Here is a 13,610-nt window from a genome sequence, read left to right on the forward strand (position 1 = left end):
ATTAATTTGTGGAAGATTGTTTTGTTGTTTCTCCAAGAAAAAGGTGTAAAAGATTATATTGAATCAATTAAGTAAACGTTATTTACGAATATAAAGATTTGAGAAGTTCAATTCAAAGTCCTAAAATATTTCACATCCAACTTTCTTTGATTCAAGAACTTGATTGGGGAAATGGAGTATTTATTTGGGAACAGGGTTTTACTGTTGTTTTAATTAGATGAGTTTTTTACATTGCGTCGGGCGGATTTAATAAATATCGGAACGAGTTCAGTTAAAAATGAATGGATAATGAGTAAGTTTAAATTATATTAAATAATTAAATTGCAATCAATGGTTGAACGCCACTTAATTAAAAAATTATTTAATTATTTTAAATAGTGCTCCGTCAATGAAGTGACTAAAGTTGAACCCAATGATGGATGAGAAGGTTATTTGTGAGTCAATAGGTGTATGAGGATGGTAATAAATAAAAAGTATCACTAAAATTAGTAATTATTTATTAAAATGTACTAATTCATGTAATCCATTCTATATAGTAGTGTTATGTTTTTTAAAAGGACCTAAAATATCCTTGAGTAATCTAAAAGCTTTTCCTTGAGATAGACAAAATCTTGAAAAGGACGAGAGAGCTTGAAAGGTGCATCACAAACTGGATAGTCATCTATATTTGGGAAATTATCTAGCAATATTACTTATGTTTGTTTTAGGATTACAATATCACCCAACTTTACCTTTTTTTCTCAAACTATACTTGACACAAAAAATACATTATGTCTCCTATTAGTATATCATATCACATTATTTATTTATTTATTATTAAAAAATATGCTTTAAATCTATTTAAACGTTAGGTTACCTTATGTTTTTCTTTTAAAAAATATTATTTTATATTTATGTTTTTTTGAAAATATTTTGTTTTTTAGATATATAAAGATAATTTTTTTAAAAAAAATGAATGAAAAAAAAGTATCCCTTTTATACTTTTAACTAGTAATAGACTGTTTTAACTACTTTTTTTAGAATAAGTTTTTAAATTTTTTAATGATAATTATTATTTTTCATATAAGTTTTTTAATTATTTTTTAAATAATAGTTATAGTTTTTTTTATGGTGCACTTTTTCTTTTCCTAATAAATATTTCTACATTTCATTTTGTTGGAGTATTCCCTAAAATCACTGAAGGTGTGATAAATATAAACATAATTCAATTTTCAGTTTTCATTTTTTAACCTTAAAAATGAAAATGTGAAGCATTTAAAGATTTTTTTGTAATAGCCATTATTGTTTTTATAAAAAAAATAGTTCAATTTCATTTTCTTCGTTTAAAATTGAAATTAGAGGCATTTAAAAATCATTCATTTTTTGCCATTACAGTTTTTTTAAACAAAAGAAGTTTTATTTTCTATTTAAAATACCTATATGAAAATTTCTGTTTTTTTAATTGTATTTTTAGAGCATATTTCAAATGCTTGTTGAAAAATTAAAATTGTTGAATATTTGTGGTGCTTACATGTGACACTTTTCACTTCTCCTATTATATATAGATAGACTTTTTTTAATAAAAATAGTAAAAAGAATTACATTAAAAACTGTAATATGAGTTCCTCCGATTCTTCAAGAAAATATGTGAGTTCCTCCGGTTCATTAAAAGAATTAAAAAAATATTAATAATAAGTTTAAAAAATTGACATGACACCCTAGTAGGAGAGAAATAATATGCTTTTTTGTGTCAAATATATTTTAAAGAAAATAGACAAAGTTAACTGATATTGTAATTCTACAACAAAAATAAATGATATTTCTAGAAAATTTTTCAAACATGAATGACTATCTAGCAAAATTACTCAGATATTTACTACTTATCTGACCAGATTAGCATTGTGGCTTAAAATGGAGTTAATCTGACCACAATGGCATTGATTATATGCTTAGTAAAGCATTTATTCCTAATTTCCTACTCACTCAGTATTAAAATATTTCTATGTACATTTTTACTAGTCACAACTTGATTTGACATACCTACTAAAAATATAATTATTGATAAAAATATTTTATCAAATTATTTCATCTTAAATAATTTTTTAAATTTAATTATTTAATGCTGAGGGTAAAACATGAAAAAATATTGTTATCTTTTTTTAATACATCAAAAATAACAAATAAAAATAAAAATATATTTTAAAAATAAATAACAAAGTGAACTAATGCCTTAATCTTTTTTTCCCCCTCCATAATAGTGTTATTTTACTTAATTAAGGATACATTAATAATTATGGGATAAAGTGGTAAAAATATATTACTAATATAATTGATAATGTGAAAATATTACTTATGATGAAACAAACGAAATAAAAACAATTGATAATGTGAAAATATTACTTATGATGAAACAAACGAAATAAAAACATTAACTTATTTTGAAGCTGATAAAAATATTGTTATATACCTCGAACTTCACCTTACACTAATTCGTTTTGGATCACCCAATGACTATTGCCGCCATCTTCGCCAAGATAATTAATTGGTTAAGGTTTTTCAATTGTTATCAATTGAGAGCCTTTTTCCTTAATTTATTTACTTGTTTATAAACTCTTCCTTTTGCTTCAATTTAATTTTAGAATTTGAAACGAAGATTTTTATAAATTTTATTTGTTACCAACTTACTATTTGAAAAAAATCATATCCATACTCGCGTGTTATTATTTATTAATCGTTAATTTCTTTAAATTAAAGTGGGCATACACAATTAGCATATGCAAACAAATCCCCCTTTGTTTAATTTTGACTTTTTATTTAATTATTTTTGAATAATTACGAAGAAATTATTTTTTTTGTATCTATTATATCTCCAATATACTTTTAAGTTATTTAGAGAGTTAATGCTTTCGAAAAAGGTAGAATTTTTTTAATGAGTAGATTAATTTTGGAACCGTACCAATTAATAAGGGATAAAATGATAAATTTTTTATGTCAATTATTTTTCTAATAGGTGTATTAAGTAAAAATGAACAAATAAATAAGGACCGAGGGAATATTATTTCCTCTTATTCTGAGATATTGTATGATTTGGCTTTTTCAACGTATAAGTTAAGGTGAACATTGTTGGTACTTTTTTTTTATATGAAAGTCTTTTTGTATAACTCTGCATATGAATTTTAATTAAATCAATGAAGTCATTTATTCGATTGAACTAAAAAGTTGATTAAAATAACAAGGACAATCGTAGTAATCTTCAAAATTTATGCCCCCTATTTTGTAGTCTAGTCTTCGTAGGGATTTTAAATAACTTCGTTCTAAGCCCTCCGTTGTCTCCACGTTTGATAGTTAGGTTCCATTTTTTTATTAAAGTCGATCCGGAGATTTTTAATTTTTTTTATATTTAATTAATTAAATTTCTTGACAACTATTTTTTTAGAAAAATAGAAAAACATTTTTTCTTAATAAAAGTCTGGAATTTTTTATTTTCATAAGTGACAAAAATGAAATAAAAAATAAAAAATTATACTACAAGGCCATATAAAACAAGTTAACTGTAAACTCATAAAAATTAAACCCAATTAGTGGTAGCTAGCCCCTAGATGTAAATGAGTAGAACCATGTTACACAAACTAGTAAAACCTGTCCTATTGGATTTTCTTAATCTTGTAATAACACATTTTATACTGTCACTTTAAGACAAAAATGCAGAAGCAGATCTGCCAAAAACTTACATAAAATATCTCACTTCAACAATTTTAATGAGTCAAAACCGCCCCCAAACACTTCTAAATCACCCTAAGGCATTGCAAATATTTTAATGATAAAAAAAATATATTTTTGTTTCCTATAAACTTCTATCTCAATCGAAATTAGTTAAATCTTCAAATTCTATTTTCAACCAAAACTTCGTAAAGATATTCCCAAAAAATTCAAACGAGAAGTTTAAAATTCTCTTACATATAATTGAGTAAATATTTTCTCACATAGAAAATACATTTGTAAATCTTCCTTTTCTCGTTCTTAATTTCCCACTTAGTAATTAAGCAAACAAAATGCTCTCTATACATATAACTTGCCAAATTATATAACAAATATAATATGGTGATAATAGTAATATTCTTCTTAATTTGCACATTGTAAAACTAGCACCTTCTCACATGTCCAACTAGTAATTAATTACGACCTATAATTAGAACTAATTAGTAATCTACTAACCATGCACACAGTAAACTACTCCCATCACATCTCCCTAAACACAACTTGACAACTCACCTATTTTTCACCCAACCCTTCTCAAATTTCTAATCCTCCCCCAACTTAGGTATCTCCCTACTTTCTCGACGGTCTGAATTTTTACCTTGTTAAAGAAAATAATAATTTTCTCTCGCATTTTGTGGTCAAAGTCTATCTGAATCTATTTTTATGAAAAACTATACTATTCTATACCTAATTAGTATTATTTGTACATGTCAAATCCACTAGTTCTTATTTTTACTTGCTTATATCGTGAACCCTTTTCGTGAAAATTCTAGCTCCGCCGCTGTCTGTCACCCCTCTCTTCCTCACTTTCTTCTATAAACACCTCGTCAAGGAAAAAACTCACCCTTGAAAAACAGAGTAGGGAACAGAGCTCTTTCTCTATTCATGGCGGGTTCTAATCCAACCCCTTACTATACTCCAACCTCCAAACCCACTCCAACTTCCCACCATTCTTCTTTACCTTTGAAAAAACCTAATTTTTATTCATTAATTGCCATCAGTTTTCTCTGCTCTGGTTTTTACTTCACCGGTGTATGGCACAGCAGCACCACCGGCGCCGGTGCCGGCAGCAGCAGCGTCTTCATCACCACCACTTCCCTCCCCTGTTTCCCTTCTAAAAACACCTCCACATCTCCTTCATCTTCAACCACCAGCACCAAAAAACTAGACTTCACCACCCATCACTCCGCTGCATACGACGGAGCAGCACCTGATGACGCAATCAAGATTTACCCTGTTTGCGACATCAAGTACAGTGAGTATACCCCATGTGAAGACCCTGAAAGATCATTGAAATTCAATAGAAGAAGATTAATTTACAGAGAAAGGCATTGCCCTGAAAAGAATGAAGTTTTGAAATGCCGTATACCTGCACCTTACGGTTACAAGAATCCATTTAAATGGCCTGTTAGTAGAGATGTTGTATGGTATGCTAATGTTCCACATAAAGAATTGACAGTAGAAAAAGCTGTTCAAAATTGGATAAGATATGAAGGTGATAAATTCAGATTTCCTGGTGGTGGAACTATGTTCCCTAATGGTGCTGATGCTTACATTGATGACATTGCAAAATTGATCAATCTTAAAGATGGCTCCATTCGAACCGCCATTGATACTGGCTGTGGGGTAAATATTACCTTCTTCCTTCAAAATATTCTCTGTTTTATAAATTCAGTATTGCATTTCTTGATTCTTTAGTCCCCAGAAAATGAAGAATAAAATAATCAACTTCTGATAGAAATTTTAGTCATGAATGCAATGACAATTAATTACTCTATAATAGTAATACTTTTATTTGTAGATCTGCAAAAGCAAATTTTCACTTAGGCGTGATTTGGTGGTCAATGAAGTAGTTGAGACACGAGTTCGTCATTCTTCAATCTATCCTAGTTTTGCTAGACAAAGTTATCTGATATGTATTGTTGGTGGAAATTGACAAATATCCCGTAGTGCTTGAAATATGACCACCATCATAAAAAAATGAAAAAAGAAGTGGGTGTGACCAATTTAGATTAAGCATTGATGATGAATGAAATATACTAATGTGAAAGAGTGATAAGAAGTTGAATTATGTGTAGGAATAATTAGGAAAGTGATGTTCCTTGCAAAGATTGGATTAGAAATAGGCCACTGAGGTGTATTTAGAATCTGGACAAAAGCTCTTTTGTCCAAGAGGAATCAAAACAGCTTTTTTTTTTTGCTGACCTGAATTTCTTCATTCTACACCTGGCACTCCATGCATGATATCTCATTTTCTTCTGTGAATCTTTCAGCAGCTAATTACACAACTTTTATTACAATTCAAACTACATAAAGAATCTTATTTGTATATATGAAAACTTGTATTTTTACCATAGAAAGTTACTTTGCAATTGTATTGAAACATTAAAAATATATATGCAGGTTGCGAGTTGGGGAGCTTATCTTTTGTCGCGAAATATTATAGCCATGTCATTTGCACCTAGGGATTCACATGAAGCACAGGTTCAATTTGCTCTCGAGCGAGGAGTACCTGCTCTAATTGGAGTTATTGCTTCCAAGAGGCTTCCATATCCATCTAGAGCTTTTGACATGGCACATTGCTCTCGTTGTCTAATTCCATGGGGCGAGTATGATGGCACATATTTGATTGAAGTTGATAGAGTCCTTAGACCTGGTGGATTTTGGATCCTCTCTGGACCGCCGATCAACTGGAAAAGACATTGGAAAGGCTGGGATAGAACCAGGGAAGACCTATATGCTGAACAAAATAAAATTGAGCAATTAGCTAAGAGACTCTGCTGGAAAAAGTTTGTTGAGAAGGATGATATCGCAATATGGCAGAAGCCGTTCAATCATATGAAGTGTACAGAATTTCGAAACAGAAACAAAAATCCACCAATGTGTCCTACCCAAGATCCCGATAAAGCCTGGTTCGTCTTCCTTTCGACTTATTGTCACATTTGGTATTACCTACAATCCGAATTCTCTTAGCACTGGTTACTTCATGCCGATTTGAAATTTGCAGGTATACAAAGATTGAGACTTGCTTAACTCCCTTGCCAGAAGTTGCAAGTGAAGAAGACCTGGCTGGTGGACAATTGGAAAAGTGGCCTAAAAGATTAAACGCAATACCACCGAGGATAAGCAGGGGAACTGTAGATGGTGTCACAGCAGAAGTTTTCCAGAAGGATTCAGAGCTATGGAAAAGAAGAGTTTCTTATTACAAGTCAGTGAATAACCAGCTCGATCAGCCTGGGCGATACAGAAACATCTTAGATATGAATGCATTCCTAGGTGGCTTTGCTGCAAATTTGGTCAATGATCCTGTTTGGGTGATGAATATAGTTCCCGTTGAGGTTAAGACCAATACACTTGGTGCCATTTATGAACGAGGACTAATAGGAACATACCAAAGCTGGTAATTACTATGTTTCCTTCACTTTTCCCCCCTAACCCCAGTAAGTGCCAGCATTATGATTTTAGGTCTGCGAAAAAACTAGTAATATTGACAGAGTTAGATATCATTTCAGCACACAGCTCTGAATTCAAAACTCATATTATCCATTTCAGCACTAGTAGTTTTGCTTTTGCGATGAATATTAACTTTTTTTCTATAGGTGCGAGGCGATGTCAACATACCCAAGAACATATGATCTCATTCATGCTGATTCCGTATTTACCCTCTATGAGAACAGGTATATTATGATCTCCAAAAGATCATGTTCTTTTACCTTCTTGGATATTGAAGTCTCAAATTTTTTTTTAACTGTTTAACAGATGTGAAATGGAAGATATTGTGCTAGAATTGGATAGGATATTAAGGCCAGAGGGAAGTGTAATAATCCGAGACGACGTAGATATATTGATCAGAGTGAAAAGGATAGCAGATGGATTGAACTGGGATAGTCTAATTGTTGATCATGAAGATGGTCCATTGGAGAGGGAGAAGCTTTTCTTTGCAGTAAAGACATACTCGACAGCTCCAGCTACTCAACCATCTAAAACTTCTTAAACCATCATTGTTGTAATCTTTTTTTTTTATTTTGTTCATCCTCTCTTTCTTGTATTCTTTCACTTGTTAAATTGTAGTAGTAGTACTATCACTTGCAAATTGTAATCTCTAGGATTTTGGTGATTCTTCTGCAATTCCAATGAAGTCATGAGTTCTGTGCTAACTTTATCTCATTCCCTACAGATGCATGTTGACTATGTTTAACCTCAAATTGAAATACTCAGTGTAACGTCTTATTGAGAAGCACATTTGTACCATTTTAGTCAACTTTTAAGATTTTGTATTAGTTAAGTTAACTCATTTTACTTTTTGAATTATTTAGGTCAAAATTTAGGGAAAATGAGTTCCCCGCATAATAACCATATATATTAGACCAATTGATACTATGTCATGGTCTAACTAAAACTTGCAGACCAAATTAAAAGACAATAAAGCTGAGTGGCACAAAACATTGAAATTAGGTCCTTCATGCATATAGGTTGATATTCATATACTCCACATTTTTGCTTGCCTTCGTACTATATATACAGAATCCAAATTAACAAGAACAAACAACTCAGCTGCTTAAAGTGAAAACAATCATATTACCAGTAACCCAATACAAATGCAAGAAGAATAAGCATAAGTAGGTCTCCCAAAAATAGGCATATCAAGGATCACCATAGCAGTAGTGGTGGTTATCACACAATGAATTGTAAGTGGAGATGATCATAGATAGTTCGTAGAGCAATGGCTACATTAGGTTTTGTGTGTGTATGTGCGCGCGTGCGCGTGCGTGTGCGTGTGCGCGTGCGTGCGTGTGTGTGCGCGTGTGTTTTTAAATTTAGGCCATCACCATCACAGCATAAAGCTATTAGGCGTGGGGGGTTTGGCTTGATCCCTACCATGTCTATAATTTCCAACATAAGTTACACAAAAACAGAGGGGGGCATGTACCTAACCTCTGGCAAAAATAGAAAGTGGAAATTAGGACATCAAAAAAGGGAAGGCAACCAACTTATAACCTTCCACTCACGCAAAATACAAGATTTAACTAACAAAAAAATTACATTTGTCATATCTTCTTCTTATACAAGGTAGTTGTCATCTATACAATTGAAAGAGTCCCTTTGCTTCTTTCGGGAGTTGTTGATAAGAGAAGTAGAAGGTATCATTTCCACTCGATGAAGCTAATTTGGCCAGAAAGTCAGCCACTTGGTTGGCTTCTCTATAGCAATGTGAGATGCTCACTTCTGCCCCTTCCATAGCATTGACAGTTCGTTTGATAATGTTTTTCAGTTTCAGATTGTTGGTGTCTTTTTCTTCGAACATATTTATAATCACCATTGAGTTCAACTCCTGATCATATTTGTCGTATCCAGCTCAATTACACCATTCTATTGCATAGAGTGCCGCTATTGCTTCTGCCTGATTGTTGCTTTAACATTGAGTTGGGACTGAGAAAGCCATAATGAGATGATCAATGTCATTCCTGAGAACCCCTCAATGCCAGCCCTGGAAATACCTTCTTGCATATAGCTTCCATTTGTGTTGAATTTGATCCTTCCAGTCGCAGGCTTGGTCCAAACAACTTGCCTCCATCTTACAATAGGTTTGTACCTTTCAATTCTTGTGCAAATTTGAACCCGTTTCCTGTTAATTCACAAGTTGGGAAGGCAACACAAATAGCTGCTTTGATGTTCCATAAGATTTGCATTTCCATTCTAGATATCAAATATTTGGTCTGATCTCCATATCTACAAGATGTCCAACTTTTCCAGATTTCCGATGCTATACCATGGGAGTGATTTGACGTACCATATTATGCACACTGTTGGCAGTGTTCATATTCCACCAAGCATTGAAGAGAATTCTAATGTTCCCTCCTTGGTGATTAATTCCAAGGGGGTTTTCAAAGTAATTCCATATATGCTTAGCCATCTCACTATCACTAAACACATGTTGAATTGATTCATTTTGAGGTATTGTGCAGCATAGACATTTGGTATCCATTGGATTACCTCATCAAACTGTAGTTTTTTTAGCATCATTCTCCAGGTAAGAAAGGATATTTTGAAAGGTAAGCATTTGTGCCAAACATTACTTAGGATGCCATCTTTCTGTCTCACTTCTCTTATGCTTTGCCAAGCAGAAGAATTTGTGTATTGATCATCCTGAGTAACGTTCCAAAACAGCATAGTCATTATCATTAGCATCCCCAATAGGAATATTAGCAATATAAAGGACTATATGTTCGAGGAGATCTTCTCATAATTTATCCATGTTCCAGTTACCACCATCAATATAGTCCATAACCTTGGCGTTGTTGGTATGCACATGGTCAGGGTACAGATTATCCAGAGGCCCTTTCTCACACCAATTGTCCTACCACATATTACAACTACCACTATTAATTTTCCAGAGAATCTTAGGTTTAGCAACTTTTCTAGCATTGACCATGAACTTCCAAGCTTGTGAGTTACCAGAGGTCCAAGCTTTAACACAAGGGTGAACTCTCTGACAATACTTAGCTTTCATAAAATCAGCCCAGAGAGATTTATTGGTTCTAATCTCCACTATCTTTTAACGGCCGATGTTTTAGAGATGTCATCCATGTTTCTAATACCTATACCACCTTTATCTTTAGGAACACAAATATTTTTCCAAGATCTCCAATGGTACTTCTCTCTGTTCTCATTAATTGTACCAATGGGAGGATTAATCGCTGAGAGAGTACAAATAGGGAGTGATTGAAGAACACTTTTGATCAAAACATTTTTACCTCCATAGGTAAGCATCTTACCCTGCCAACCATTGAGTCTTTTTACCACTTTCGTAACCATATCATCAAAGTAAGAAATATTTTTCCTACCAATATAGACCGGGCAACCCAAGTAAGTAAAAGAGAAATTCTTTTCCAAAAAACCAGTACATTGTCTCATCCTGTTGATTTTGTAAGCACTAGCCTTAGGGTTAGTCAAAAAGAATCTTTTATTCTTATTGACTTCTTGCCCTAAAGCTTTCTCATAGTTCTTGATCCATTTCATGATGAGATTAACGGATTTACTCTTACCACTACTGAAAATAATAATATCATCAGCATATGCTAAATGGTTAATCTGAGGACCTCTTTGATGCATCGAGAAAGGGATAAAATTATCATGAGTAAGTAAACTATTCAAAGTTCTAGAAAGGACCTCAGCACCCAAAATAAATTAAGAGGGGACAAAGGATCACCCTATTTTAGACCTTGAGCAGAAGAGAAAAAACCATTTGTAGATCCATTAGTCAAAATAGAATACCACATATTAGAAATTAAATTCCACACTAAGAACATCCGTTAGAAAATTCCACGCCATTCTATCATGTGCCTTAGCCATATCTAATTTGATGATAATATTACCACCAACATTATGCTTAGACATACGATATATTATTTCTTGAGCAAGCATGACATTTTCAGTAATCAATCTGTCCAGAACAAAACACTTTGATAAACAGATATGAGTCTATGCAAAATAGGATTGAGCCTTCTTGCTAGAATTTCAGAAACAATTTTGTTAGAAAAATTACTTTAACTAATAGGCCTTAATTCAGAAAAATCAGAAGGGGACTCAATATTAGGAATAAGAGACAAACATGTGTGAGTGAAATATTTAGTGAGTTTTTTTCCAGAGAAAAATTCAACAACAAAATCACAAACATCATATTTGATAATATCCCAACATGTATGAAAAAACATACCATTGAAGCCATCAGGTCCTGCACTACCATCTGCACTCATACTGAACACATCATTTTTAATTTCATCCTCAATGGGTGCTTTGTGAATCATATCATTATCCTCTTCAGTAATCAGCTTTGGTATACAATCCAGAGTGCCACTGTCCAAGTTAGTTTGCCCCATATTGAAGAGATTCTTGTAATGTCTAATAGTAGCACTTGCAATCATGTTGTCCCCTTCAATCCAGTTGTTTCTGTGAATAAGAAGTCTTTTTCTTATGTCTCTTAGCACACTGTGAAAATATTTACTATTGTAGTCCCCATCGTTAAATCAATTGATTCTTTCTAGCTTTTTGCTTTAGAAAAGCATCCTACATTCCAAACCATTTAACATATTCTGCCTGCTCCCTGTTCAAATCTTCCTTGCTTTCTTCATTGTTGTTTAGAGTGTCTAGTTCTTCAAGAAGTTGGACTTTGGTCTCCAGTTTGTTAACCTGCTCATGAATATCCCCAATGGTCTCTCTAGACCATTTACTGAGATTTTTGCTCATAACCTTTAACTTACACTAGAGTCTCCACACTGCATTGCCTGTCACATTCATGTTCCAAGAGTTTCGAACAGTCTCCAAAAAATCTGGTCGGTGAGTCCATAAGTATAAGAATCTAAAGTATCTGATGAAGTCATTTTGATTGGAAAGGGTTTGCATGAGAAGAGGCCTATGACCGGAGCCTGTCCTAGCTAAATGCTAGATGGTATTGGTATGATAGCTTTGAGCCCATAGATCATTAACAAAAACTCTATCAAGCCTTTTCCAAATTCTTTTACTAAGTCTTCTATTATTGCACCATGAATATTTTTGTCCATCAAAACCCAAATCAGATAGACCACAAGCTTCCATAGTTCTAATAAAGTCAAAACATCTATTAGCCCTATGAGGTTTTCCTCCTAGCTTTTAATCAGGGTCCATGATATCACTGAAGTCCACTCTTATTCACCATGGATCGTTAATAGAGCTACTTATATTTTCCATGTTTTCCCATAAGTCTCTTCTATACCCTCAGTGCATTTGGCATAAATAACATATACAAGCCTACTGTTAGCGCCATTTCTGTCTTTGAATTTGATGATAATGTGTTGTTCTTCATTGGCTATGACTTCAGCTTGATCTAGGTGATTCCAAAAACACCAAATCTTGCCATTAGTGTTAGCCAGACAATACTGGAATCCAAGAAATTTCCTGTATCCCTTAATGTTAGTCTTATTAACTAGAGGTTCTATGATAGCCAAATAAACTACCTTGTTAATGTGGACCAAGTATTTGATTCTATGGTTCACTTTTTTGGACCTTATTCCCCTAATATTACAAATGATTGTACTAATCATGGAATACTATGGGAGGGTTTTGTTTTGTTCCCTTCTTTTGGAAGTTGAGCTAGCTCTTTCTTAGATTCTTTTTTCTTTTTTCCTTTGTGAAGTTTTGCCTCCTGAAGCATTGACTCTAATCTTTTGTTTATAGATTCGTTTTCTTGAATCTGTGTGAATTTTTCCTTTCTATTAAGAGAATTTCTAGAGTCTAGCAAGTCAACATCTTCACTGAGAATAACATCTGGGGGTTCTGTTGTTTCATCAATGAACTGGGGAGACCTCTTTTGTTCTAGTTCTATTCTTTTTCTAGGAGAATTAGTCACTTCTTTGTTTTTTATTCGCCTTTTTCCTTTTTTCCTTTCCTTACTAATGCCTCTAGTTTAAGTGATATTCTCGTTTTTTATTTGAGCTCCATCCTTTTGCATCTGTGTACATTCTCCTTCCCTGTTACTGGATCATCATAGTTTGTCTCCTCTATGTAATTGTTTTTGTCCTCTAGATTAGTAATAGATTGCTTTGCTATATGATTACCAACATGCTCACAGTTCAAATCAACAGGTTCATGAGTTACCAACTCACGATGAAGGTTTGTGGAAATAATTTTCTCATTGTCCTCAACATATATGGTGGAACAATAAAGCTAAGAATATAACTTATAGATACCTCCCTAAAATCACCCCTATTATTGTGTGTTGGAAGTTAAAGAAAACAAGGTGCATCAAGAAATATAAGCATAAATATATCAATATCTATTGAATATGCTACCGCGTAAGTGAAAATCTCAATGGGGTAGAAATTTAGCAATATAAA

General features: G+C 32.9%; 1 protein-coding gene across 1 annotated transcript; it reads left to right on the plus strand.

Moving 5' to 3' along the window:
* Nucleotides 1–4,454: 4,454 nt before the first annotated feature.
* On the plus strand, nucleotides 4,455–7,895 carry LOC101267240 (probable methyltransferase PMT15). Its single transcript, XM_004240691.5, has 5 exons — nucleotides 4,455–5,364; nucleotides 6,142–6,650; nucleotides 6,746–7,138; nucleotides 7,338–7,415; nucleotides 7,498–7,895. The coding sequence occupies exons 1-5, from the start codon at nucleotides 4,624–4,626 to the stop codon at nucleotides 7,730–7,732; spliced, it is 1,956 nt and encodes a 651-aa protein (XP_004240739.1). The 5' UTR covers nucleotides 4,455–4,623; the 3' UTR covers nucleotides 7,733–7,895.
* Nucleotides 7,896–13,610: the final 5,715 nt, after the last annotated feature.

This window comes from Solanum lycopersicum, chromosome 6 (genome assembly GCF_036512215.1).
Source record: "Solanum lycopersicum chromosome 6, SLM_r2.1".
In the NCBI taxonomy this organism is placed as follows: Eukaryota; Viridiplantae; Streptophyta; class Magnoliopsida; order Solanales; family Solanaceae; genus Solanum; species Solanum lycopersicum.